Raw genomic sequence first — 27,879 nt, 5'->3', positions numbered from 1 at the left:
GAGAAACCTTACAAGTGTATGGAGTGCGGTAAAGCCTTTAGCCGGTATGAAAGTGTTACTTCACATCAGAGAATTCATACTGGAGAGAAGCCTTACAAATGTACAGAATGTGGCAAAGCCTTTAAACAGCGTTCATACTATATTCTACATCAAAGAATTCATACTGGAGAGAAGCCTTACAAATGTAGAGAATGTGGCAAAACCTTTAAGTGGCCATCATACCGTATTCTACATCAGAGGATTCATACTGGAGAGAAGCCTTACAAATGTACAGAATGTGGTCAAGCCTTTAAGCGGCGTTGTCATCTTATTCGACATCAGAGAATTCATACTGGCGAGAAACCTTACAAGTGTATGGAGTGCGGTAAAGCCTTTAGCCGGTATTCAAGTGTTACTTCACATCAGAGAATTCATACTAGAGAGAAGCCTTACAAATGTACAGAATGTGGCAAAGCCTATAAGTGGCGTTCTCATCTTACTCGACATCAGAGAATTCATACTGGAGAGCAGCCTTACAAATGTACAGAATGTGGGAAAACCTTTAAGCAGCGTTCGTACCATATTCTACATCAGAGAATTCATACTGGAGAGAAGCTATACAAATGTACAGAATGTGGCAAAGCCTTTACGCAGCGTTTTCATTTTACTGAACATCAGAGAATTCATACTGGAGAGAAGCCTTACAAATGTACAGAATGTGGCAAAGCCTTTAATGGGCGTTCTCAACTTACTCGACATCAGAGAATTCATACTGGCGAGAAACCTTACAAGTGTATGGAGTGTGGTAAAGCCTTTAAGGGGCGTTCTGATCTTACTCAACATCAGAGAATTCATACTGGAGAGCAGCCTTACAAATGTACAGAATGTGGCAAAGCCTTTAAGGGTCGTTCACATCTTATTCAACATCAGACAATTCATATTGGCGAGAAACCTTACAAATGTACAGAATGTGGCAAAGCCTTTAAGGGGCGTTCTCATCTTACTCAACATCAGAGAATTCATACTGGAGAGAAGCCTTATAAATATAGAGGATGTGACAAAGCCTTTACCCAGAACTCAAAAGTTACTCAACATCAAGAGATTTCAAACTGATTAGAAACTTACAGATAAGGAATATGGTGAAGCCTTACATTACATCATAAAGTTCATACCAGAGAGAAGCCTTATAAATGAAGAGAGTGTGGCAAACTTTTGAAACAGTGCTTAAAATTTATTCAATATCAGAATTCATACTGGTGTGAAGTCTCACACACGTAGAAAGTGTGGCAAAGCCTTTACCCAGTGTTCAATCCTTACTACTCAACATCAGAGAATTCATACAGGAGAGAAGCCTATTAATGCACCTCATATTTCAAAGCGTATAATCAGCATTCACATCTTACTTTACATTAGTCAGTTCAAACTGGAAAGAAGCCTTACCGAGGGAGATACTATGGCAAAACCTTTAGTCTCAAGCCTTACTCAAATCTGGTCATTTATACTCGAGACAAACAATACAGATGTAAAGAATGTGGCAAAAACTAATGCTTAAGTCACATTAAATATGAGAGAATTCATACAAGAGAAAAGCCTCACAAGTGTAGAGAAAAGGTTAAATACTGAATTTCAGAGAACTCATGTCGGAGAAAAACAATACAAATATAAATAATGTTGCAAACCTTTTAATTATTGCTGAGGCATCACTCAATGTCAAACAGTTCATACTGAAGGGAAGCCTTACAATGTAAAGAATTTGCCAAACCTGATACTCAGTATCTGCCTCTTAATTGACAGGTAAGAATTCATAGTGGCTAAAACCTTAAATCTAAAGAATGGGGCAAACGCTGGAGCTGGACATACAGCCTTATGCAATATCAGAGAAGGCATACTGGAGAGTCATTGTATATTTGTAATAAATGTTGAAACACCTCTGAACAAAATAAGCACTTCCAGAATCCGCACAGAATTCATGCATGAAAGTGACTTTAAAGATGTAAAAATATGTGGAAGTATACAAGGTCGTAGTATTAAGTTTGTGAGCTCATCTTAGAAAAAGTGCTACATTCCTCATTGCTCAATATTACGATGGTCACCTTTGAAGTACTCCCCTTGGGAAGATATGCACCGATAGCAACTCCTAGTCCACCCTTCAAAGCAATTTTGGAAGTCTTTCTGGAATGGCCATTAGAGCTGTCGTCGTACTACCCTTGATGTCCTGAATGTCATCAAAATATCTTCCTTTCAGTATTTCCTTTATCTTCAGGTAAAGAAAGAAGTCATTGGCAGCCAGATCAGGTGACTACAGATGGTGTTCCAATACAGTTATTTGTTTACTAGCTAAAAACTCCCTCACAGACAGTGCCTCGTGTTGCAAGAGCCCTGAATTGGTGGCAAAAAAATTCATGTCGTGGGGCCGGCATGGTGGCTCAGGTGGTTGGAGCTCCGTGCTCCTAACACCGAAGGCGCCAGTTCGATTCCCACATGGGCCAGTGGGCTCTCAACCACAAGGTCACCAGTTCAACTCCTCGACTCCCACAAGGGATGGTGGGCTCTGTCCCCTACAACTAAGATTGAACACGGAACCTTGACCTGAGCTTCCGCTGAGCTCCCAGATGGCTCAGTTGGTTGGAGCGCATCCTCTCAACTACAGGGTTGCCTGTTCAACTTCCACAAGGGATGGTGGGCTGCGCCCCCTGCAACTAACAACGGAGACTGGTCCTGAGCTGCACCCTCCACAACTACGATTGAAAGGACAACAACTTGACTTGGAAAACATCCTGGAAGTACACACTGTTCCCTAATAAAAAGTCCTCTTCCCCTTCCCTCCCCCCCAAAACAAAAATTCAAGTCATTTTCATCGAACTTTCACGCAATCTTTTCACCACTTCTAAGTAGTAAACTTGGTCAACTGTTTGTCACATTAGTACACATTCATAATGAATACTTCCTCTGATAAAAAAGGTTAGCAACATCATTGCAAAAAGTTTGAGAACTTAATTGTCAGATCTTGTATCGTTGAAAATGAAACTTAATATCAAAATTCCCAGCAGAAGTTACTAAGTCAATGACATTTTTCAGATATTACTCTAAATCAGAGTACTTGTTTGTCTCATCCAGCGCAACATGGGCAGTGAGGATGCGAAAAGGGGCGGCTTGGGTTAAGTTTTTAAGAAAGAAACAAACAGAGACTTACTGTAGTTAAACCTCTCCGAAGGCCAGGGGTCTTAGTCTGAGGACTGGAACCCAGAATAAGGCCGACTGAAGGTCTTTATTGATAGGTATACAAACACAAGAAAGTAACATTGTTTCTTACGTGGTCTGTGAGACTCATACATCATAACAAAAATGTTTATTCCAATCACCCTTTGTCTGTAAACAGCCGAAGCACAAGGTCCCGTGATGTCTTACCTAAGGTATGTACCCTCTCAGGGTCAAGTCTCTTATATTGTAACAGCTCCGTTGAGATAAGTGGAGAGAACTGATCTTTGTTGTCCTCATGACTTCTCTCACAAACAGGTGCAAGAGAAAAGGCAGAGCCGGCAACAGCTTTTCCCAGGCAGGGGGAAGGGGAGGCAAGGCTCCTTCCCATATTTTTCTAGGGCAGCTCCTTGGGGGTCCCCACTCAGTTCCGCCTGGCTTAGGTTGTATCTCCCGTGAGATATCTTACCCGTCTTTGGCTGCAAACCATCTTTTGGGGACCAGACAGACATAAGGTGTAAACACAAGGATGGAGCAGAGTCCCAAAAAGGTACAGTCTTACAGACTCTTCTTTTCTTAAGGCAAGATACGGGGGGACAGTTGGCTAGGCTGTTGTGTGACTACACTTGTTTTAGAGAATAATCCCTTTTAAAAACTTAGATAACTTTCTTGTTAGGATGCTTCAAAACATCAAGAGGATATATGTTTGGGCATGTATAATTCCTTACAATGTATCATTCTTTATACTCTTTGAAATTTTGTGAAAATGATAATATTAATGTGATTCAACTGTAAAACCACTCATGCTGTGGCTTTATTTCTAATGTGTTTGTGAAATCTTTTGGTTGATTTTTGCTGCCACAGATATTGAGAGCTCTTGTATATTATGTGGGATTCACTCTTACCTACTTTTCTGTGGAAGATGAAGGACAATGTATTCTATACAATGTGTGAAGAAAATCTAATCGAAGATGCTCTTTGTGGTTGGCTTAGAACGTTGATGTAAGTCACCGTGAAGTAAGTGTTCAGGGCATTGTCCTTTGCCTTAATGTGAGACAGAGGAACATTCTGAATTGTGTCTAGTTTTACCATTTGCTCTTTAAGTCAAAATGGTGGCAGTTAATTTAAATCCTCATATATCTTCATAGTAGCCATAGATAAAAGTCATGAATATTATTTCATGTGGCTGCAATAAAGAAGTCTTCAGAGGTATTTGACAAAATGATAAGTAACTCATCCCTAAGTGCGTTAAATTACTGCATATCCATGTATCCTAAATAATCACCCTCCCTCTTGAAAACCATAGGAAACACAGCTCCCAAGTACTATATCTGGAGAACAGGAGTGCTTCTTGAATGCCTGTAATGCGTATTTTGACCAGTGATCATACAGTGGGTTTGTAATGCTTTATTTAGTCTATATGTGGACTTAATATGTTTTCATTAATAAAGCTGAGTGAACATAATTGTGTTAACACCCATGTGTAATGAATGATGTGTTATCCTGTCACCAACATTAACCTATGTCACCTTATTCAAGGTAGTATGTAACAATATACTAAATTATACCGGGGGTGCCAAAAAGTGTATACACATGACCTGTATTCATCTTTTGTTATCAGTATATATTGAGTGTTACTATTTTAATACATTTTTTTTCCATTTCTTAAAATGCATGTACATTTTCTTGGCACCCTCTGTATATGGTACATTGTGGTATTCTCATTGTGGTAATTAACTGGGGTATTATGATGGTTGCAACAAAGATAATACAGCAGTATTTTTGAGAGTTGAAGTAAAGTACTTTATGATATTGCTGCCTTGGTATTCATCTTGTGTAGCTAAGGCGTGTTGAACTGACACTGCCCTCCAGCTAGTATATACAGTAGATAAATTATTTTATGTTTTCAAATATGGAATTAATATAAATAGTATAAAATGATACACACTATCAGTTACATTTTTATGGGTGGACTTAGGAATGCCAGAGCTGAAAGTAATCCAGAAGCAAGAGAAGTCAAGGAACCACTCTGACTTCAACAACCCAGGTCCACCCCTTTTGCGGTTGTGTCCAGGTTTGGCCACACCCTGGGATCTCCCCACACTGAGCAGATTATAGCAGATCAGAATTTCAGTTGGTTGCGTCTCCCACCTCTCTAGGGTTGGTGTTTCAATCATAGCTGTGGATGGTGCCATTCAGCTTCAAGTTGTCCTTCCTGTCTTAGATGTGGAAGGCGCAGTTCAGCTCCAGGTCCAGTTGCTGTTGCTAATTGCAGGGGGCACAGCCCACCATCCCTTGCGGGAGTCGAACCAGCAACCTTGTGGTTGCTGGACGCGCTCCAACCGACTGAGCCATCTGGGAGCTCAGTGGGAGCTCAGCTCAAGGTGCCGTGTCGAATCTTAGTTGCAGGGGGTAGAGCCCACCATCCCATGTGGGACTCGAGGAATCAAACTGGCAACCTTGTTGTTGAGAGTCCACCAGCCCATGTGGGAATCCGACTGGCACCCTTCGGAGTTAGGAGCACGGAGCTCCAACTCCCTGAGCCTCTGGGCCGGCTTTTTTTTCTTTTCTCCCACCCCCACTCCAGTTCAAGCCGCTGTTTCTCAGTCTAGTGTAGGACACAGCTCCCTGGCCCACGATGGGATTATGAGCCTCGTGCTACCCCCAGCTAAGGTAGTCGGCCGCCACTTGTCCATTGGCACCTCACAGCAGCTCTCGCTGGCTGCCAGCCACTCATGCTGGCCACCGGCCGCTCATGGCAGCACACGGTAGCCCACGGCAGCATGCAGCACACGCCGTCCTTTGGCTGCTCGTAGCAGCCCAGCTCCAGGTCGAGCTGTTCACAATCTTATCTGTAGAGAGCAGAGCTCACTGGCCCATGTGGAATGAAACCGGCAAACTCAGCATTAGACACACAACGCTCCAACCACCTGAGCCTCCGGTACGGCCCACAGTCACATTTTCTTTAATCCTGGTCACTAGAGAATCTGTAGTCCAGTACCATTTCATATATTCTAGCGTGTCTGTCATTTAAAAACACTGATAACAGCAAATACCACAGAGAAAGTGGTAGAATTCTCCCGTATTCCTGGTGGGCCTTCCCACTCCTCCTGAGAGAATTCTATGAACACATCATGGAATGTAAACAGTCCCTGAGTTGAAAGACATTTAACATGTGGCCGTGGGCAGAGTTCATAATTTTACCTAAGATAGAAAGATACGAAAACTTGTTCTGACTTTGGTGAGTTTCCTGTTTTAATCCAGTGCGATAATTTTCAATAGAGTAGTACACATATGTTCTAATGTATTCTCTGACATAAGAGGATTACATATGATCCACAAAACCACTATAAACATAATATATTTCTCAAAATTATAAAATAAAGGCATCAACATAGGCATACACATTTTTGAGTGCTATATTTATATATTATATAGTATAAGTTGTGTATATTTCTTAGAGGGAACGTTTTGGTGAGTTAGAAATGTACTTATGACATTCTAATGTGTAGAATTTCATAATAGTGAAGTGAAGAATTTGTTAAAATGCAGATTTTGATTCAGAAGTTCTGGGGTTGGATCTGAGTCTGCATTTCTAATAAGACATTAGCCCATAGGCCAAAGAATACATTTTTGTATAACAAAGAGGTCAAACTCCAAGGGAAAAATTTTGGATGACTTTGAACTTAAAGTTTTAAGGCAATTACAGATTCTAATGTAATGTGAAGAGTGGCAACATGAATCCAATTTGAACACTTACTGGTTCCTAGATGTCATTCTAACAGTTTTTCATAAATTAATGTAAAAAAACCAAAATCTAGGAGGCCAAACATACTATTCTTCCTCTTTTATGATAATATTTTCTCAAACACCAAGTAAATGGTGGAGATTAGGTTTGAACCCAGGTTATCTGACCTACTGTTTTTCTAAAATGACACACAGGTCTATATACAGAGATTACCCTAAAGCAGTGGTCATAGCAGGTTTCAAAACTGCTAAGAGTGATGGAAATAAGTTTAAAAGATATCAACACAAACTTGATCTACTAACTTTTACATTTTATGCAAAGACCCATACATTAAAAAACTAATCATGTACACATTAAAATCGACAGAGTAGAAAATTGTTATAGTAGCTGAAATTAAGAAATATTTTCAATGGCATAAACCATAAACTTATTCATGGATGATGCTTCTTCTGACTTTTTTTTTTTTTTTCCCACAGGACTTTATTGGGGGACAGTGTGCACTTCCAGGACTTTTTTTTTTGTTTTGTTTTCTCCAAGTCAAGTTGTTGTCCTTTCAGTCTTAGTTGTGGAGGGTTCTGTTCAGCTTCACGTTGTTGTTCTTTCAGTCTTAGTTGGGGAGGGCGCAGCTCAGGTCCAGGTCCAGTTGCCGTTGCTAGTTGCAGAGGGCACAGCCCACCATCCCTTGCGGGAGTCGAACTGGCAACCTTGTGGTTGAGGGGACACGCTCCAACCAACTGAGCCATCCGGGAGCTCAGCGGCAGCTCAGCTCAAGGTGCCATGTTCAATTTTTGTTGCAGGGGGCGCTGCCCACCATCCCTTGCGGGAGTCGAGGAATTGAACTGGCAACCTTGTGGTTGAGAGCCCACTGGCCCATGTGGGAATCGAACCGGCAGCCCTCGCAGTTAGGAGCATGGAGCTCTAACCGCCTGAGCCACCGGGCCAGCCCCCCTTCTGACTTTTAATCACACTGTAAGGACAAACACACACAATGATATAAAATAGTTATTGTTTCTGAGTCTTGCACTTCATTAACAAGTTTTGTTTCAATTACTATTTATGTTGTTATGTTTTAGAATTTTAAGACACTTTAAGATTATATGATTCTGGTTTTCTTTTTCTGAAAATACAAAGAAGTGAACAGAAGAGTATTTCTCTGCTCGCTTATATGCGGAATCTAAAGAAAAGAATAAGTGAATGAACTAATCAGAGACAGTTTTGGAAACATGGAGGAAAAACAGGGTTGCTAGAGGGGCGGAGGGGTGGGGATAAGGGGAAGGTGAGAGGTTTAGAAAATAGTTGGTAAGCACAAGATGGTCATGGGGTTTTGAAAATTAATTTGGGGAACGTACAGAGGGACAGTGGATGGGGGGCGGGGGGTTCACACAGTGTGAGGGATATAAATGATAAACGTCTAAGTTTTGCTTTGTCTTGTGCACCTGAAACTAATAAAATAAAAAAAGAGTATTTCTCTGACATGACTATGGAATAAAATGAAAATTTAGGCCCAACTGATTCAGAACCTTCACTTGCAAAAGTCAGTATCTCCAGTAGACAAAAGTGAGAGCCTTCATTTTGCAAAGCAAACTACAAGCAAAGAGAAACCAGGAAGGGAAATTTCCAAATCAAATGTGATGGTTTCTGCACATCTTTCAGTAAATCTGTCTAACATCCTTACGAATGAAAATAGTAACATTTTAGTGCATAAATGTGGCAGACAGCACCTGAACCAAGTTAACATCAGCTGTAAATGGGACAAATTGGTATCAAGTGCCTGGTTGCATACAGGACAGTATTACTGCTGTGGCATTGTTGCCAAATAAAAGTAAATCAGAATATGAAATAAATTATGAGAAAACAGCAGTTTTGTGCATTTTTCAAGCCACATATAGCTCCCATGTCTTATAATCTTTAGTGTATTAGATTAGCAGGATTTTCATTAGCATTCTAGGGAGCAAGGCTCTATCATTTTCAGAACTTTGTGAGTAATTCCAGGCCATACATCCACCCTGTTTATTGCATTTTCTTAATCCTGGTCTACGTAGGGCTGATGGGACCTAAACATGAAATGTTCTCCTTCTTCACTGATATTCCAGGACCCGACCCCACCCCCAATGGGAATCTTGGATATTTCGCCTTCCCCTCTTGAACTGTCACAAAGGAACATTTTCAATAATAGCAGGTCATTAATTCAAGGTGAGACTACTCCAACCCATGTAGTAAGCCTGGATGGCAAGAATGGAAACAGAAGGCTCTAGGATACAAAGGAGAATTATTGTAAAGAGCTAACCTTTAGCATCATTTTAAAAAAAATAATAATAAACTTTTAAAAGTAGGTGAAAACCCTTGTAAGACAGTGTCGTGTGGGGTGTCATGCTGGGTCTCTAGTCCCGCTCCCCACATAACGCAGATTATGGCTAGGCCAAAAAGGGACACCCACGGAGCCACAGATACGGGAGTCATACCACTATAGTCTCACTGGAGGCAGGATCCACACGACCTGCCACCTGCTGTCTGCTTCTATGTCTGCCAACCAACTAACCAACCAGTGCAGCCACCACAGTTATATCAGTGGCTAATTGGCTAACTGGTTACAGCTGATGGCCAATTAGCCACAGCTGATGGCCATCTACTACCCGAGCCAGCACCTTTCCACGTGAGGCCGAAGGCCTGAAAACTGCTTTCTGGGGCTCTGTCCCCACACTCCACCCCTACAGGGTCTCACATCACAATCTACATGACAAGCATCTTTCGCAAGTGTCCCTGTGCCATATTAGTGTACAGGCACCTACGGATGGAAAGAAACAGTTGACTTAGGAACCAACAATGGCAAATCCCTTCCATCTGGGAGGATACATGCTAGCTTTTTTTCCGGGGAAAGGAGGGTCGCTGCCACTGGCACCTTTCCCGGTTTGTGGTACCAGACCTTTATGGCCGTGCTTGGGGTCCCTTGCGTAGGTTCAACATGTAACAGAACAGGGGAACCCATAATAGGCTATAGTGAGAGCACATAGGTTCCCCGCAAAATCATCCTGGTATCGGGACCTCCGTATATCACAGTCACTTGCGGTGGCCATTCAGCCAGCAGCCCTGGCATCCCTTGAAAATCATGAGTGAAACGCACGGGGCTATCAGGTCCAACCACCGACAGTGGGGGCTTTTGACCCGCCAGTCCAAGTCCATTGCTGCCATTCCCCTGCTTTCAAGCATGTGGGTGCTGGCAGCAAAATGTTTCCATTTCTGCCGTAGCCTGGTTTTCACTGAGTCTCACTTGTGGTGATGTGTAATTGAATGGGAGAGGCCGTTCAATGTAGCAGAGCTTCTACTGGTGCGGGCCCTCCCTTCCATGGTCTCTCATTCAGGATTCTCAAGACGTCCCGTAGACGCAAAACCTAGCCACGCATCATGGGAGAGTGTTTTGACACCCGGAGGCCTTGCTTCAAAAGGCCGTTGTAGCGTTCAATCATGCCAGCTGCTTGTGGCTTACATGGGGTATGAAACAACCATTGTACGTCCATCCTGGCAGCCCAGCACTGCACTTCTTGCCCCGTAAAATGGGTACCCCTGTCACTTTCAATGACTTTGGGGCGCCCATAGAGGGTGTACAGCCGTGTAAGAGCGACCACTGTATGCCGCTGATCCGCAGCCGGACACGACCAAGCAAATATCAACCCCATAGCAGTGTCCACTGCTGTGAACGCATACATAGCATTGCATGCCTTGGGTAGGGTTCCAAGGTAATCCACTTACCAGCGAGTGAGGGGCAACCTCCTTTCTCTGCCCTAGGTCCCAGAGGTCCAGCCACATGGCTTGACCCCAGAGTGGATGGTGTCCTACCAACCAGTTTTGGTGTTTCCACATAGGGAGCCACAACATTAGGCCCCGGAACACCACCCAGCTGTCAGTACAAATAAGTAGGGGCCCGGGCTCGTGGCTGATTATCATCCACACAGCTCATAGCTCAGCCCACTGGCTACACTGGCCTGTCCCAGTATTAAACCAAATGGTGTCTGTTTTGGGCTGCACACCAATAACCATCCAAATGGCTGCAGCCCCTCGGCTAGAACCATCGGTAAACCAGGCATCCTCAGGTACTGGGGGCTGTCCTTCTTTGTAGGGTGAGGACTCCAAGTCCTTGCCCCAAGGCAGAGCGCTTGACACAGCTTGGGCTACAAGCTGCACAGGCCCCAGGACCTGTTGTAGCTCTGTGCTCAAAGAGCTTGAACTAATGGTGCTACATTGCTCTAAGTAAGCACCCCACTTGGCGAGGGTGGTGGTCTGTGCCACCCCCGTTTTGGGTCCCTTGGTCCACGTACGGACCCACCCCTGGACGGGATAGATTGTTCAAACCAACACCCGTGCCGTTCCTGGGATGGCTTCTGTGGCCACTAGGGCTGCGTACACAGCAGCCAGCTGTTTCTCTATTAGAGAGTAGTGCACTTCCGCTTCTTTCCACAATTGGGAACAAAATCCCACTGGCAACCAGAGACGCTCCTGCGGTTGTCAGAGACCCCAACTATACCCCTCTTGGGTTACGTGAACATACAGTTCAAATGGGCGGCCAGAGTCTACTACTTGCAGAGCCCGTGTCTGCTGCACAGCACGTTTTGTGGCAACAAAGTCTTGCTCTATAGCCTCTGTCCAATCACATGAGGCCCCCTTTTTTTCATGTTATACAAGGGCCTTGTCATTTGTGCTAAATGGGGTACAAACGCCCGCCAATATCCTAGCAGACCTAAATACATCTGCAGTTGGGAGACCCTGGTCGACCGGGAAAGCTTTGAATTTTGTCAATAATCGCCTAAGGTCTGACCTTTGTCTTACCTGACCACACAACACCAAAAACTTGACGGATAAGCCAGGGCCTTGGACCTTTCTTCATTCACCGCGCAGCCACGTGACTTCAGGTGGCGGAGAAGAGAGGTTGCTGCTTGCTCTAAATCTGAAAGAGAATCAGATGTTAATAAAATATCATCAACATAATGAAACAAGGCCACAGAGGACGGGTGACCCCACTGTGCCAAATCCTGGGCTACGAGCCCATGGCAGATAGTGGGGCTGTGCAAGTATCCTTGCAGGACTTGAAAAATCCACTGCCGCCTGTCCCAAGTAAAAGCAAACTGCTGTTGACACTCGGGTGCATTGTCAATGGAGAAAAAAGCACTGGCCAAGTCCACTACATAGTGATATGTTCCCAGGCGGACAGTGAGACGACCCATCAAATCGTGTACAGAAGGCACTCCAGCATGAAAGGGTGGTGTCACCTTATTTAACTGCCTGTAGTCCACAGTCATTCACCAAGTCCCATCTGACTTCTTCACAGGCCATACTGGGGAGTTAAAGGGACCGTGCGTTGGCCTCATAATATGTGCCTTCTCCAATTCCAATATCGTACAACCAATCTCCTCCTGCCCTCCTGGCAGGCGGTACTGTCACACTATAACCACGCACCAGAGCTGTGGCAACACTTGAGGAGGGTGTTGAGCACGCTCGCATGTCACTGCTTTCACCACCCGGATCCGGAGACGGAACTCTCCTACCGATGTCTGTAAGCTCAGGCCATGTAGCACGTCCACCCCTAGAATATACTCCAGAACGGGGAGACATAAACCTGGTAGGTACGAGGGGGAAGCCTTCCTATACCCAGCGGTAAGGAAACAGCTTTTACAGTCACAGTCTTTCTTCCGCTTAGCCATCAATGCAGATTGCTGGTCCGGGGAACAGTTCTGGGTTCCCATAAACAAGACTGCAGTCTGCACCAGTGTCACCTAGGGCCAAAACCCTCTGAACATTAGAAGGGGACCAATGTATGGACAGTTCCACGTGGGGCCTCCGGTCCCCGCTCATCCCCTCTGACCGGGTACCTTGGCCCCACCCCTAATCAAGCTGAATGGAGTCAGCCTCAAGCGGCTGCATGAAGTCCTGGAGGGACACGGGTCGCGCTTCCCCAGACTCCTCCTTTAGGCTTCGCCGGAATTGCTGTTCCGGACGCAACTGTTTCCAAAGTTCCAACAAGAGTTCATTGGGTTGTCAGTGTATTTTATCCCCAATCGACCCCTGCTGCCACAAGATCACGCCACATCTGTGTGCGTGTTACTCTCTGAGGCCCACGGCCTCGCCCCCTTACTTTTGATTTGGGCTTCCAGGTCTCGATTGCTCGGACTTCCTGTCTTAACTTCCTTTGCTGCCAGCTTTCAACATCCCCTAGGGTGGCCATGGCAATGGTAACTTCATGGATCCGCCACCTCACCTAGGGCGTAAGAATGGCAACCACCAAAAGCACGTACAGGTGCAGTATCCAAAGCCAGATCTCATGTTGACTGTAAAAAGCGCATCATCTGGCCCCTGCATATTAGATTTGAAAATAGCATGTCTCATTCCCATTTCACGGATGATTTGAATAAGTTCCGTATAAGACTGCCACTGACTCACAGTGTCTGGCAGCTCGCCAGACTGTCCCCATACTGTGCGTACTGCAGCAGTGTGCCACTCCATTAGAGTCTGGTTGCCCTGGTCTTGGGCCAACCTATGGCAGTTCTGTAACCTTTGTCGCAGGGATGGATGCACTGTCATGAAGGCTAGCTTTTCCATCTCACCTGGGGAGCAGAGAATGCTGTCTACTCCCTCATCCCATAAACGTAGTAGCCAAGCAGAGACTGGCTCTCCAGGGCGCTGTCGGTACCACCTCCCTAGCTCCTGCAACTCAGTGGGAGTGTAAGGGGTATAGGTCGTGAACCAGTCACAGCAGGGTTGCTGGCAGCAACGCCCCCGGGGCCCAAACGTTGCTCATGTTTTACCTTCTGCTGTAAGATTGGCCGGGCTTGGGGGTTGGGAGCTACAGTGTCTCCACTCGCTTCCTCTGCCTCTGCCTCAGAGTCTCCACAGTGGGGCCCCTCTTCTAACAGGTGGACCTGAGCTTCCAGCGCCTCCAACCGGGTCACCTGGTCCAGCACCTGAGCTATTTCATTAAGTGCATCTGCCGTGTTATGACAAGGCCATGAGGAACATCCAGCCCATGCGGCCGGCTGTACCTGTCGCCTCCTCCAGCAACATCTCAGCTAAAACCTGCAGGGCCCTCTCCACACTGGCCTGAGAGCCATCCATGTCTTCCCACCCCTCCTTGGGGGTCCAACTCCTGAGAACAGTGGCCACCGGGCACCACACACTGTGTGGGGGCCACCTGGCCTCCTACCCAGAGTCAGATGTCATTTCTACCTGGCCGGAATCTTGTTCACTACGCCAGGCATCCAAGTGGGCGGTGGCCTCGGAGAAAGACTTCCACAACTCTCGGAGCCTATGGCAGCAGCAGCCTACCAAAAAGCTGGTGATACCTGCTATGGCCAACAGAGTGGCATGCATCCAGAGGCTTGAGAGGACCACCAATCACTAAGGGGGTCACGTTTCTCCCAGGCTGATTGCGTTTCCTGTTTCCGGAGTTGCTTCTCATGGGCTTCCTGAAACTGAGATTTCACACGCACAAACTGCTCGACCATCCCTCGGAGTGCTTTGGATAGCACCACGCCCTGCTCACTGCTCCATTTGTCGTGCGGGGTGTTATGCAGGGTCCCCAGTCCCGCTCCCCACATAAGAACGCTAGGCCCAAAAGGAACACCCATAGAGCAATAGATAGGGGAGTCATACCACTATAGTCTCACTGGAGGCAGGATCCACGCGATCTGCAACCTGCTGTCCGCTTCTCAACCTTCCAACCAACTCACCAACCAGCCCAGCGATGGCAGTTATATCAATGGCTAATTGGCTAACTGGTTACAGCTGATGGCCAATTAGCCACAGCTGATGGCCATCTACTGCCCGAGCCAGCACCTTTCCACGTGAGGCCAAGAGCCTGGAAACGGCTTTCTGGGGCTCTGCTCCCACAGACAGAAGTAGAGAAACACATTTTGCAAAGTCTAATGCTTGGCATTTCAGGAGGAAAAGAGGACCCAGAACATGACACTTACCTGAAAACCTGCCATTTCGTCTTCTTCTTTCTCTTTCCTTAGGTTTGTTTTTCTCAGATTATGTGAAGAAATCACACCTGCATTTTGAGACTATACCTTTAAATTCACCAGCAGAGCCTCGTGACCTAACACTTCATCTACAGGCACGACTTTGAAATGCAGAAAAGGCCCAATTTCCTAGTCCTTTGTCACAGGCACAATGATTCCCAAAGAAGGAGCTCCGACATGGAGACCAACTTGTGAATTTCTCCTTCCCTGTCTTCAGGGGCCCTGGCCTCCCACAGATGCCCACGAATTCTGCTACAGATGGTGAATGAAGGCTGCACTGACCTACTCCTTCCAAACCCACATAAAGCAGACCCTCCCTATCCCCTACCTTGCTCTAAAGGCTGCACTCAACTCTCATGAATTATCAGGGAGCCCTTGTGCTTGACCCTGACTGCACCTTAGAATTACTGAGGCACCTAATTAAAACAACACTGATGCTCCCACCAGAACTGACACACAGATTATATGAGGGGAGGGCACAGGTGATGATCCTTCTTAAAACCTCTCATGTGATCCTACTGGGAAATGTGGGTCGAGAACCACATACAGTATCTAAGCCTTGCTTTTCAAGCTTTAGTATGCAAATCACCATAATGTAGTAAATATTGCAATAAACAGAGTCACACGATTTTTTTTTTTTTGGATTCCCAGTGCAAAAAAGTTATGTTTATACTATACTGTAGTCTGTTAAGTGTGCAATAGCATTATGTCTAAAAAAACAATGTACATACCCAAATTAAAAAAACGCTTTCTTGCTAAAAAATGATAACCATCACCTTGATGGAGAAACTGACCTAAATGGTTCCCTGCCACGTGCAACTGACCTAAAATGGTGGCCCGAGTGGAGAGAGAGGTCCCCAGCCTAAGCCCCAGCCCACTTCCGCATAACCCCATCCAAGTTAAAACCCAAGCCAATCACCAGATGACACCTACCCTTTCCCCAACTCAAGGAAGTCCCCAACCCATTAAAACTTGCTCAAAACTTTGCTAGGGGCTCAGTCTTTGGGGAAACATCCCACTGAGCCTGCCAGCATAATAAAGCTGACCTTCCTAACTCTCTGAGTGCCGCTTCGGTTCTCACCGGTCTTGGATTCTGCAACATTTGGATCCCTGACCGGGAACCCAACTGCGCTGGCCCCTTGAGCCACCGGTTTGGGCAGTGGCGAGCCATAGGGTGTCGGAAGAGCCGAGACAGGGCTAGGCGTACCCTGCTGATTTCCTCAGGCCCAGGTCCGGTGACCTCCTGCCGGCTCTGGCCCGTGGCTGTCTGCCGGACCCCAGTAGGGAGAAAGGACGGACAGCCAACCAGGACATCGGACACGGTAAGATCCAGGGGTCCAGACCTAGTTAGGCCTGCCTAAGGGCACAAGGGGAGCCAGACCACCTCCCGCTGAGTCCCACTTCGGACTCCAGTTAGGGCCGTTCTGGGGGAGGGTGTCTTTCCTCCCTGAATGAATGTGTGTGTGCTTGGTCCCAAATGGGATTCTGTGTGGTTCCACGGCCTGCCGGCTATGGAGCCCGAGTGAGCCTCAACCTGCGTTTCCATGGTAACGTTGTAGGGCATAATTGTGATTCGCACTCTCGGAGTGCAACCAGGCCCGGGGCTTATACGGGCACACCTTAGCCAAGACATACCCAAAGTTCCCACGAGGGACACGGCCAGTTGGGCACCTGATTGAGACCCTTCCCTTGTCTACGTGACACCGAACATCATGGGAGGGAGTCACAGAAAGCCCATGGTTCTAGACTGCATGTTAAAGAATTTCAGGAATGGTTTCAGAGGTGACTACAGGGTCAAAATGACCCCCGGACATCTCTGCACTTTATGTGAGCTGGAGTGGCCAAGTTTTGACATGGGATGGCCCCCAGAAGGCACTCTTGACCTCCCCACCATTTGCCAAATCTACATAGTTGTCAGCAGGAGCCCAGGACATCCAGACAAGTTCCTTTACGTTGACTCGTGGTTGGAAATAGCCTGAACTCTTCCTCCTTGGGTATGGTTCTGCTCCAATAGTAAGGGACAGTCCAGGGTCCTTGTTGCATGGAGCCTACGAGGCTGCACCCAGAGAGGGACAACTAAGACCATTTACCACGGAGACCCTGATGAAGAGCCGCCACCACCCCCCTAAGCACCAAGGCCAATGGTTAGCACGGACCTTCCACTTCTAGACACTCCACTTCCAGCCTTGGCCTCCCCTTGGTCCCAAACCAACCAGCCCGGAGCCCGACTTCATAGGATTTGCGGGAATTGATCCAGACTGAAGAGGACTGGGCTCGTTCAAACTCGGCCCCACGAGCCACGGTTGACTTAGATGTAGGGGGCCAAACAATGACTTTTATGGTAGACACTGGAGCAGAACGCTTGGTAAACCAGTGGCACCGCTCAGGGACCGCAGAGTCACCATAATGGGAGCCACCAGGGATCAAGCTAAGAGCCAACCATTCTGCCAGGCTCAGACTTCTAAATTAGGAGGACACACCGTGTCGCACGAGTTCCTCTACTTACCAGACTGCCCAATCCCACTCCTGGGACGCGACCTCCTTACCAAGTTAGGGGCGCAAATCTCCTTCAAACCATCAGACCGAGGCACCATGTCACTGCAGCCCCCGTCAGAAGGACTTATTCTGTCTATCACCACCCCTTCAAGGGAAGAAGAATGGAGGCTCTATGGGTCCGGCAGTGTAGAACAGAACCCAGAAGCCTACGGTGCCGATTTCCTGGAGGTTTGGGCTGAAGATAACCTGTCTGGGCTAGCTAACAGACCACAAAGCTCAGGAAACGTTGAACGCATGAACTGTACCCTCAAGGAGACATTAGCTAAACTCCACCAGGAGACCTCGCTAGGGTGCATGGACCTCCTACCTCTAGCTGTCCTTCGGGCGTGCTGTACCCCTGGCAAATCTGGATTCTCTCCCTTCAAAATTATGTTTGGGAGCCCCCCCCCCATTGCTAACCAGCCTCCCTGACAATGTTCACCAGCTGGGGTTCTCCAGCCTCCAAAACCAGATGGCTACACTAGGCAAGGTCCTCAGATATACGCACTTACATTCTGGAAAGGGCCCCCCTTTCTCTCGGGGCCCCAGTACACCCCTTTGTCCTGGGAGATCAAGTCTGGGTCAAATATTAGAAGCATGAACCCCTCTGACCCAAGTGGACAGGCCCTCTTGTCCTGTAATACAAGTAACTGTAATACTTGTTACTCCCACCACTCTTAAAGTTTCAGGCATCATCCCGTGGATCCACCACATCCAAGTTAAAGGAGCCCAGCCAGAGACCGACGCCGGGACCACCCGGCCTGACCCAGCCCATCCAATCTGCCTGACCCTCGAGAAACAGCCCGGATGAGCCTCACCATCGTCTGCCCAGCCTCCGTCCTTGCTGTATTGGACTCTGAGTATTTCTAGCCCTCACCCTGCTCATTACATCCACCCCACCGAGCTGGTCACTGCAAGAGAAAGGACTATTGGGGTTCTGTTTCCTGTTCTGGGTTGCTTGCCACCTCTCCATAACCTGTCTTAGACAGCGACCATCATTTGACTCTTCTTTATACTATCTCTTCCCCGGGAAGGAGACACCGCCTCCCCTTCCTGTCCCTCAGACTGCCGGGGAAAATTTGCTGGCCACCCGACCTTCTCATACTTATGTTTCATAGAGCCCTCCGTCACCCGTCGGGCTACAGCCTGGTTCCCCTCCCTGTGGGGTTATCGTCCTCTTAGCCAATATGATGATCTCTAAGTTGTTACCACTTACGATCATCAACGGGGGGACATGATGGAAAAACGGACTTAAAATGGTTCCCTGCCACGTGGAACTGACCTAAAATGGTGGCCCAAGTGGAGAGAGAGGTCCCCAGCCTAAGCCCCAGCCCACTTCTGCATAACTCCCTCCAAGCCACACCCCGAGCCAATCACCAGACAACACCTACCCCTCTGGGACTCAAGGAAGTCCCCAACCCATAAAAACTTGCTCAAAACCTTGCTAGGGGCTCAGTCTTTGGGGAAAGATTGTGCTGAGCCTGCCGGCATAATAAAACACCTTTGCTGGGACCCAGGCAAAGGAACCTTGCCTTCACAGAAGAATCCTGCATAGCAGGAAGTCAGACCATTGGCCTGAAGCCAAAAATAGATCCTGGTGGTAATAATTCTGGTTTGCCTAGCCATATAAGGTCATAACTCACAGCAGCTCCTCGTGATGTGTACCACTTTCCCTTTCTACACTCACATATATCTATCCCCATTACATAAAAATTTGAGGCTTGATCGGAATTCTGTCTTGCCTCCATTTCTTCGCGTCTCCTATTTTCTCTTTTCAGGGTGTCTCTCTTCGGTCCCTGTTGAATGCCCCGCTGCTCAGGGCATTTCTGGCGCCCAACGTGGGGCTCGAAGATCCCAGACCCTTTGAAAAACTGTCTGTCTTAAGTCCGGCAGAGTCTCCGCGCGATTTTACCGCGTGAGCCTGACTCGTTTCCTGATCTCCGCGGGTACAAGCCGATCCGTGAGCCTGATCTGATAGAGGTAAGCAGACAGATGAAAATAGATGTTTTGGGATAAATTTAGATGTAATATTGCCCCTCGGTCGAATGAATGTGTGAATGAGTGATAGTTCCACGACTTCTTGTCGCGGAGCTTGCTTGGGCCCTAATCTGCAGTTCTGTTTCTGTTATACGGCATAACGGCGACTGTACTCCGGTCCACCAGTTCGGGGACTTATACCGAAGCGCCTTAGCCAAGACAGATTTAGTCCCGCGAGGGGCACGGCCAGACGGGCATCTGACTGTTTCCTTTGTTTACTGAAGGGCCGAAAAGGGGATAATGGGTCAGACATTGAGTTCTCATGAACTCTTCATTTCTGGGTTAAAAACTTCCCTCAAGGTGCGAGGAATTAAGGCTAGAAAAAAAATATCTCCGTGACTTTTTCGAATTTCTGACAGACGTTTGCCCCTGGTTCCCCCAGGAGGGAACAATTGATATTAGAATTTGGAAGCGCGTCTGCGATGCATTCCAAGACTTTTATAAAGCCCTTGGGCCTGAAAAGGTTCCCGTTTCTACTTTTACTTACTGGAATCTCATAAATGACGTCCTCAGGGTTCACTGCCATGACCCGGATGTCATAGAAGTTATTAAAAAGGGGGAGAGCCTCTTAAAGGAATCGTCCCGTCCCCCGTCTGAAAATGACTCCGTGTCTATAGATATCCCTATTACAGACCCTAAGCCCAAGCCCTGTCTCGAGGAAGGCCCTACCCAAAATTCGGCTGAACCCCCTAGTCATCCCTCAATAAGACTTTATCCCTGCCTTAAAAACCTTCCCCACGATTCGGACACAACCCTCCCTCCCGAGGACCAGGCTACCCTTGAGGATGCGGCCGCTCGTTACCATCAGGAGAACCCCTCTGTATCGTCTCCTCCACCCTTCCGGCCACCTCCTTATACCATCCCTCAACACCCTCCATTCCTCGCTCCCATCGTCCACGGTCCCCCTTCTACTATTACTCACTCCTATCCCCCTACTCAAACAGCCACTTCCCTAACACAACAAATTGCCTCTCTTCGAGAGGCCCTCCAGGAAAAACGCCAACACATTAGTCTTCTCAAAGAACTCCGTGCCCTTGAGGCTGAACTCACTACACTCTCTGGGCTGCCCTTTTCCCCCCGTCTACCCCTAAAACGAGCTCCCAAACAAAAACCTGTCCTCGCTTTTCCGGTCACTCGCAGACAGGCTGCAGAGGTAGGTCCCGATACTCAGACCCCTGAGGACCCCCAAGAGGAGGATACTGCGGAGGGGTCCGATAATGAAGCTGAGGAACAGGATAACCCCCCCTCAGAGGAAGAGGCGGGGTCCCTAAGAGACGGACAGCGCTACCGCCCTTTAAACATTAAGTATTTAAAAGACTTAAAGGCTGCGGTCCACGCTTATGGCCCTGTAGCTCCCTTCACGGTAGCCTTGCTGGAAAGCCTCACCGACCGTTGGCTAACACCAAATGATTGGTTCACTCTAGCTCACGCTGCCCTGTCTCTCGGTGATTTTGTTTTATGGCGCACAGAGTATGCGGAAAACGCACGAAAAATGGCTCAACAAAATACTCAAAGCCAGTCTTCCCGCGCCTGGACCAGGGATCGACTTCTCGGTCGAGGACCCTACAGCACCAATGAGGCTCAGGCCGCCTTCCCCCCAGGCTTATTAGCTCAAGTCCAAAACGCCGGCCTCAAGGCCTGGCGTAAACTCCCACCCAAAGGGCCCGCCAGCACCTCCTTGGCCAAAATCCATCAAGGGCCTGACGAATCCTATTGCGATTTCATCAGCCGCCTAACTGAGGCTGCCGAGCGCTTAATTGGAAAAGAAGAGTCAGATAGCGCCTTTATTAAACATCTTGCATTTGAAAATGCCAATGCCACCTGCCAAGACGCCATCCGCCCCCATCGCAATGGCTCCCTCTCAGACTATATTAAACTTTGCTCTGGTGTCGGCACGTCTCACGCCATCGGTCTAGCCATTGGAGCCGCACTAAAAAGCTTCACACAGGACAATCAAAAATCCTGTTACAATTGTAAACAGCCTGGTCATTTTGTCCGGGAATGCCCTATAGACAAACAGCCCGTCAGCCACCTTCCACTATCTGTCCTCGCTGTAAACGCGGCAAACATTGGGCTAGAGACTGTCACTCCAAGGTAGATGCTATGGGTAACCCAATTCCCCCCAGGTCGGGAAACCCCCAACGGGGCCAGCCCCTGGCCCCAAGTCCCCAGAACAAACCAGGGGCAATACGGTTTGTTCCTCAGTCCCAGTCTCCATTACCTCTCTCTGCAGAGCCACCCCAGGCAGTGCAGGATTGGACCTCTTGTCCCCCACCCCAACATTATTAACCCCTGATCATGGCATACAACTCCTCCCTACCAATGCCCATGGGCCTCTACCACCCAATACCTTCGGGCTAGTCCTTGGGCGCGGTAGTTCAGCTCTAGCGGGGATTAATATTATCCCGGGAGTAATTGACCAAGATTGCACGGGGATCATTACTCTCCTGGCCTCAGCGCCTAACGGGCCGGTTACTATTCAACAAGGCCAGAGAATAGCTCAACTTATTTTACTTCCCTTAGATTCCTCCACCAAGTCTAACCTCCCTCACCCCAGACTACATTCTGCCTTTGGGGCCTCGGATACCTACTGGATACAACAAATTACCCCTGACAGACCCCTACTCACCCTAAAATTAGACAATAAACCCTTTGAGGGACTCATTGACACTGGGGCTGACGCTACGGTCATCGCCTCTCACTTCTGGCCTGCCTCGTGGCCTACCGCTGTTGCCTCCACCCATCTAAAGGGCATCGGTCAGTCTACTAACTCTAGACAAAGTACAAAACTTCTCACTTGGACAGACAGTGAAGGTAATACCGGCCACGTCCAACCTTATATCATCCCAGGGCTGCCCGTTAACCTCTGGGGACGCGATACACTTTCCCAGTTAAAGCTTATCATGTGTAGCCCCAATGAAATAGTCACACAACAAATGCTCAACCAAGGCTTTGTCCCAGGACAGGGGCTTGGAAAGTCGGGACAAGGCATCAAACAACCGATAACTATTATAACCAACAATAATCGGACAGGTCTGGGACATCCCGACCAAAATTTCTCCTAGCGGCCATTGACTTCCCTGTACCCCATGCAGACAAAATAAGATGGAAATCGGATGAGCCTGTATGGGTAGACCAATGGCCACTTAATTCATAAAAACTCACAGTCGCCACACAGTTAGAACAGGAACAACTGGTGGCCGGCCATCTTGAGCCTACTACCTCCCCGTGGAACACTCCTATATTTGTTATTAAAAAAAAGAGTGGAGCCTGGAGACTTCTCCAAGACCTCCGTAAAATTAATAAAACTATGTTTGCCATGGGGGCCCTTCAACCTGGCCTCCCCTCCCCTGTTGCCGTACCAGCCAATCACGCCAAAATTATCATTGATCTAAAAGACTGCTTTTTCACCATTTCCCTCCATCCCCAAGACAAAGAGAGATTTGCCTTTAGTCTCCCAGTCATTAATTTCAAGGGACCCATGCCTCGCTATCAATGGAAGGTCCTTCCACAAGGCATGGCCAATAGCCCTACACTATGCCAATAATTTGTGGCCCAAGCAGTTGACCCTCTTCGCACTCGGTGGCCCTCTATTTACATCATCCATTACATGGACGATATCCTTTTGGCCGGGCCATCCTCCGAAAAGGTTCTCCAATGCTGCCTGGAACTTACCAAAAATCTTGCCCAATTTGGTCTCCAAATCGCTCCTAATAAGATTCAAATACAAGATCCCTACTATTATCTTGGCTTCGAACTCAATTCCAATCTTATTACCACTCAAAAGATTGTGCTAAAAACAGCCCATCTCCATACACTCAATGATTTTCAAAAATTGTTGGGGGCATTAACTGGCTCCGGCCATATCTCAGGCTCACTACAGGACAGTTAAAACCATTATTTGATATCTTACAGGGAGATCCTAATCCTCTCTCTCCGCGTTCGCTTACTCCAGAAGCTCACCAATCCCTTCAAATAATACAATTAGCCATTGAACAACAACAGATTAAACACATATCTTACCACCAACCCTTTTCTCTTATCATATGTGCCACCCCTCACTCTCCAACGGCGGTACTATGGCAAGAGGCCCCCCTATTGTGGATTCATTTACCCTCCTCGCCCGCCAAGGTTCTTACTCCCTATCCCACATTAACAGCCAACATCATCCAAATAGGGAGAGAAAAAAGTCGACTGCATTTTGGGAAGGACCCTAACCGGATCATCCTCCCTTATACTAAAAATCAAATTAATTGGCTCATGCAAAACGATGATAACTGGACAGTAGTACTTTCTTCCTTTCCGGGTACTATAGACAACCACTATCCTGCCAATAGGTTGCTCCAATTTACACGAGTTCACCCATTCATTTTTCCAAAAATTACCAGTGCCAAGCCCCTATTAGCGGCTGCCTTAGTCTTCACTGACGGCTCCTCCAACGGTCAGGCTGCCTGTGTTATCAATGGCCAAACCTTTACAGTCCCCTCACCCTATCAATCTGCACAGCTAGTTGAACTGTTTGCTATCCTACAGGTTTTTATCCAACTCCCAGAGACTCCATTCAACCTACATACAGATAGCACTTATATCGCCTTCTCCCTTCCCCTTCTAGAAACCGTGCCCTACATCAAACCCTCCAGTAATGCAGTCCCTCTTTTCTACCGCCTTCAATGGCTCATTACCTCAAGACATCACCCCTTCTTTGTCGGCCATTTACGGGCCCATTCCGACCTTCCTGGCCCACTAACTCAGGGTAATGCCGGCACCCGACTCGTCCGCTCCCTTCTCACCGACCCCCTAACCAAAGCTCAACAGTGTCACGCCCTCCATCATTTAAATGCCCGCACACTCCGCCTCATGTTCAAAATCACTAGGGATCAAGCCAGAGAAATAGTCAAGAGCTGCCCTGGATGTGTTACTCTTCTCCCAACATCCCACTTAGGGGTCAACCCTCGGGGAACTCTCGCCAATGAAATCTGGCAAATGGATGTTACCCATATCCCAGAGTTCGGGTCCCTCAAATATGCTCATGTCACCATCGATACTTACAGTGGGTTTATCTTCTCCAGCCTCCATACAGGAGAAGCTACAAAAAATGTTATTGCCCATGTCCTCCAGTGTCTAACTGTACTCGGAAAGCCCCAAAAGATAAAAACTGATAATGGCCCTGGGTACACTTCCCAGGCCTTTAAACAGTTTTGCGGCCAATTTCAGATTCAACATGTCACTGGTATCCCGTACAATCCCCAGGGACAAGGAATTGTTGAACAGGCTCATCAAACCTTAAAAAACACCTTAAATAAACTCAAAACATCCACTTCCTACCCCACTAAAGGTTCTCCTCGTAATATTCTAAATCACGCCCTGTTCGTCCTCAATTTTCTACAACTAGATGACCAGGGTAACTCCGCTGCAGACCGCCTTTGGCGTCAAAAAACAAAACATCAATACGCCAAGGTCATGTGGAGAGATCCCCTCACGGCAAAATGGAACGGGCCCGACCCAGTTCTCATCTGGGCGCGAGGATCTGCCTGCGTATATGATACCCAAGAAAACAATCCCCGTTGGTTACCTGCTCGTCTGGTCAAACCCATTAACCCCCCTATCACTAATCCATCACCACCAGGGACTTAATCCCTGAGATATTTCCTTTCCTTTTTTTTTTTTCTTCCACAGATGTTGCACCCAACCATTCTCGTTGGATATCTACTCCTGGTGACTTCTTGCATTTTGGCTGGCTTCGGACCTCCTCCCCCCAAAGATCAACTTTACCTGACCCTATATGGCAAACCGTGCGATTGTCCAGGCGGCTCCACACCCCATCTGTCCTCTTCCGACAGGAGCCTCTCCACGGTAGACTGTGGTACACAAACGGCTCACTTGGTCAATTCTAAGTCCTCAATAGGGGGCTCTCAAGGAAAGCCCAAGTGGCTATGTATTACAAAACACACCCATATCCTCACTGTTAACGGCCGCCCTGGCCCCTGCCCAGCAGCCTGTAATAAGTCTACCTACCAAATCATTCACAGCTCCTGTTATGAAAATTCACAGTCTTGCCTTCTCGGCGACTTCCCCTATTTTACAGCCATTACAACCCGGAGCTGGGCAGGCTCCTTTGGGGGAGAAAGTGACCTCAGTTATTCTACTGGGGTCCTCAAGATCGGCCAAGCCGGCTGCGGTTCAGCCAAAATAGGGACCGCGGTCTGCTGGCCTCAAACTCCCCCTATACACCTTTCTGACGGAGGAGGCCCCTCTGACCAGATAAAACAAAGACAGGTCAGACAACGCTTAGAGTTCCTTGCTGCTGCCCAAAACACATTCCTCTCCCATCATCCTTTAATTCGCCAAAAACATAAACCCACTGATCTAGACCATAACACCATGTCCCTCATGGAGTCCACGCTAAAGACCTTAAACATCACCAATCCTGCCTTGGCCAAGGATTGCTGGCTCTGCATGGCTCTAGGTAAGCCCATGCCCCTTGCCCTCCCCGCTAACCTATCTCAACCCTTATACAACTCCTCCAATTGTTCTATTACACCCCCTTTTTATACCCAGCCTATAGGTTATACCTACATTACTGCTTATTCTCCAACATTACAAGCCCCCCCCCCCAATGCCCTTGATGTAGACTTCTTCCCCTTAAACTGCACCGCTATTGTTAATTCCACTGCTCCTGCCTGCCCCGCTCCTAATCATGTTTTCATCTGCGGCAGCGGCCTGGCCTTCACGGCCCTCCCCACCAACTGGACTGGCCTCTGTGCACTGGCTTTCCTCTTATCAGATATAGATATTCTACCCGGAGATCAGTCACTTCCTATACCAGCCCTTGATCTTTTCCCTGGGTGACAAAAACGGGCCCTCGCGTTCATTCCCCTTATGGCAGGATTAGGCATAACCACAGCCATGGCCACGGGCGCTGCCGTAAATACTTATCATCAGCTCTCTCTCCAGCTTATTGATGATGTTACCACACTGTCAGACACTATTAATGACCTTCAAGACCAGGTCGATTCCCTAGCGGAAGTAGTGCTCCAAAATAGGCGAGGGCTTGATCTTCTAACAGCGGAACAAGGGGGAGTCTGTTTAGCTTTACAGGAACGATGCTGCTTCTATGCCAACAAATCCGGCATAGTGTGAGACAAGGTCAAAAGGCTCCAAGAAGACCTTCTTCAATGCAAAAAACAACTCCTTGACAACCCCTTTCTAACCAGTTTTCATGGTCTTCTGCCTGTCCTCCTCCCCATCCTTGGTCCCATTCTAGGGTTACTCCTACTTGTCTCCCTCGGACCTTGGGCATTTAATAAACTGACAGGGTTTATCAAACAACAAATAGACAATATTCTAGCCAAACCCATCCATATCCATTACCACCGATTAGCAATGACAGATACTGAAGAACAAGGCTTACCCAAGCCGGGTCCCCGATATATAGATATATGACGGGCATGTAGGCTGAAGACATGCCGACCTTAAGGTCTGGGCACCGAAGCGGCTGCAGCTACGGAGTACTGCAAGGGAGGGTCCCTTTTGACCCCACTTCAAGCCTCCCTGAAAACATACCTGGTTTGCATGGAGGTTGGTATCTACCAAAAATCTCTGCCCTGCCTCTCCTCCCACAAAAGATACCAAGGGCATCAAAGGTCTCTGACCCTACTGAACCCCTGGGAGGAACCAGGCCACTGTTTTCCCACTCGGTAAAGGCCCACCCTCTAAAACACAGAGGGAGGAGATGCTGGGACCCAGGAAAAGGAACCTTGCCTTCACAGAAGAATCCTGCATAGCAGGAAGTCAGACCATTGGCCTCAAGCCAAAAATAGATCCTGGTGGTAATAATTCTGGTTTGCCTAGCCATATAAGGTCATAACTCACAGCACCTCCTCGTGATGTGTACCACTTCCCCTTTCTACACTCACATATATCTATCCCCATTAGCATAAAAAGTTGAGGCTTCATCGGAATTCTGTCTTGCCTCCATTTCTTCGCGTCTCCTATTTTCTCTTTTCAGGGTGTCTCTCTTCGGTCCCTGTTGAATGCCCCGCTGGTCGGGGCACACCTTCCTAACTCTCTCAGCGCCACTTGGGTTCTTACCGGTCTTGGATTCTGCAACAAGCTGAGCCTTCAGCAAGTCGTAATTTTATTGCTGATAAAAGGTCTGTCATGCAGGGTGTCATGCGGGGTCTCAGCTCCTGCTCCCCACATAAGAATGCAGGAAATAGTGAAGGCAAAAAGGAGCACCCATGGAGCCATAGTTGGGCAGTCATACCACTAGAGTCTCGCTGGCGGCTGGGTTGGAGACTCAGGAAGCAGGAGCCACACGGTTCGCAACCCGCCATCCCCTTGTCTCTGCCAACCAACCTCCCTTGCTAACTGCAA

At 47.7% G+C, this 27,879-nt stretch overlaps 1 protein-coding gene across 1 annotated transcript; it reads left to right on the top strand.

Moving 5' to 3' along the window:
- The first annotated feature begins 19,285 nt into the window (after window positions 1-19,285).
- On the top strand, window positions 19,286-27,412 carry LOC148757563 (uncharacterized). The gene is made up of 2 exons (XM_088800683.1): window positions 19,286-19,446; window positions 25,180-27,412. The coding sequence occupies exon 2, from the start codon at window positions 25,180-25,182 to the stop codon at window positions 26,350-26,352; it is 1,173 nt and encodes a 390-aa protein (XP_088656809.1). The 5' UTR covers window positions 19,286-19,446; the 3' UTR covers window positions 26,353-27,412.
- Window positions 27,413-27,879: the final 467 nt, after the last annotated feature.

This window comes from Rhinolophus sinicus, chromosome 8 (genome assembly GCF_057876585.1).
Source record: "Rhinolophus sinicus isolate RSI-liver-muscle chromosome 8, RSI-T2T, whole genome shotgun sequence".
Lineage (NCBI taxonomy): Eukaryota > Metazoa > Chordata > Mammalia > Chiroptera > Rhinolophidae > Rhinolophus > Rhinolophus sinicus.
This window is presented reverse-complemented; position numbering and strand designations above follow the sequence as displayed.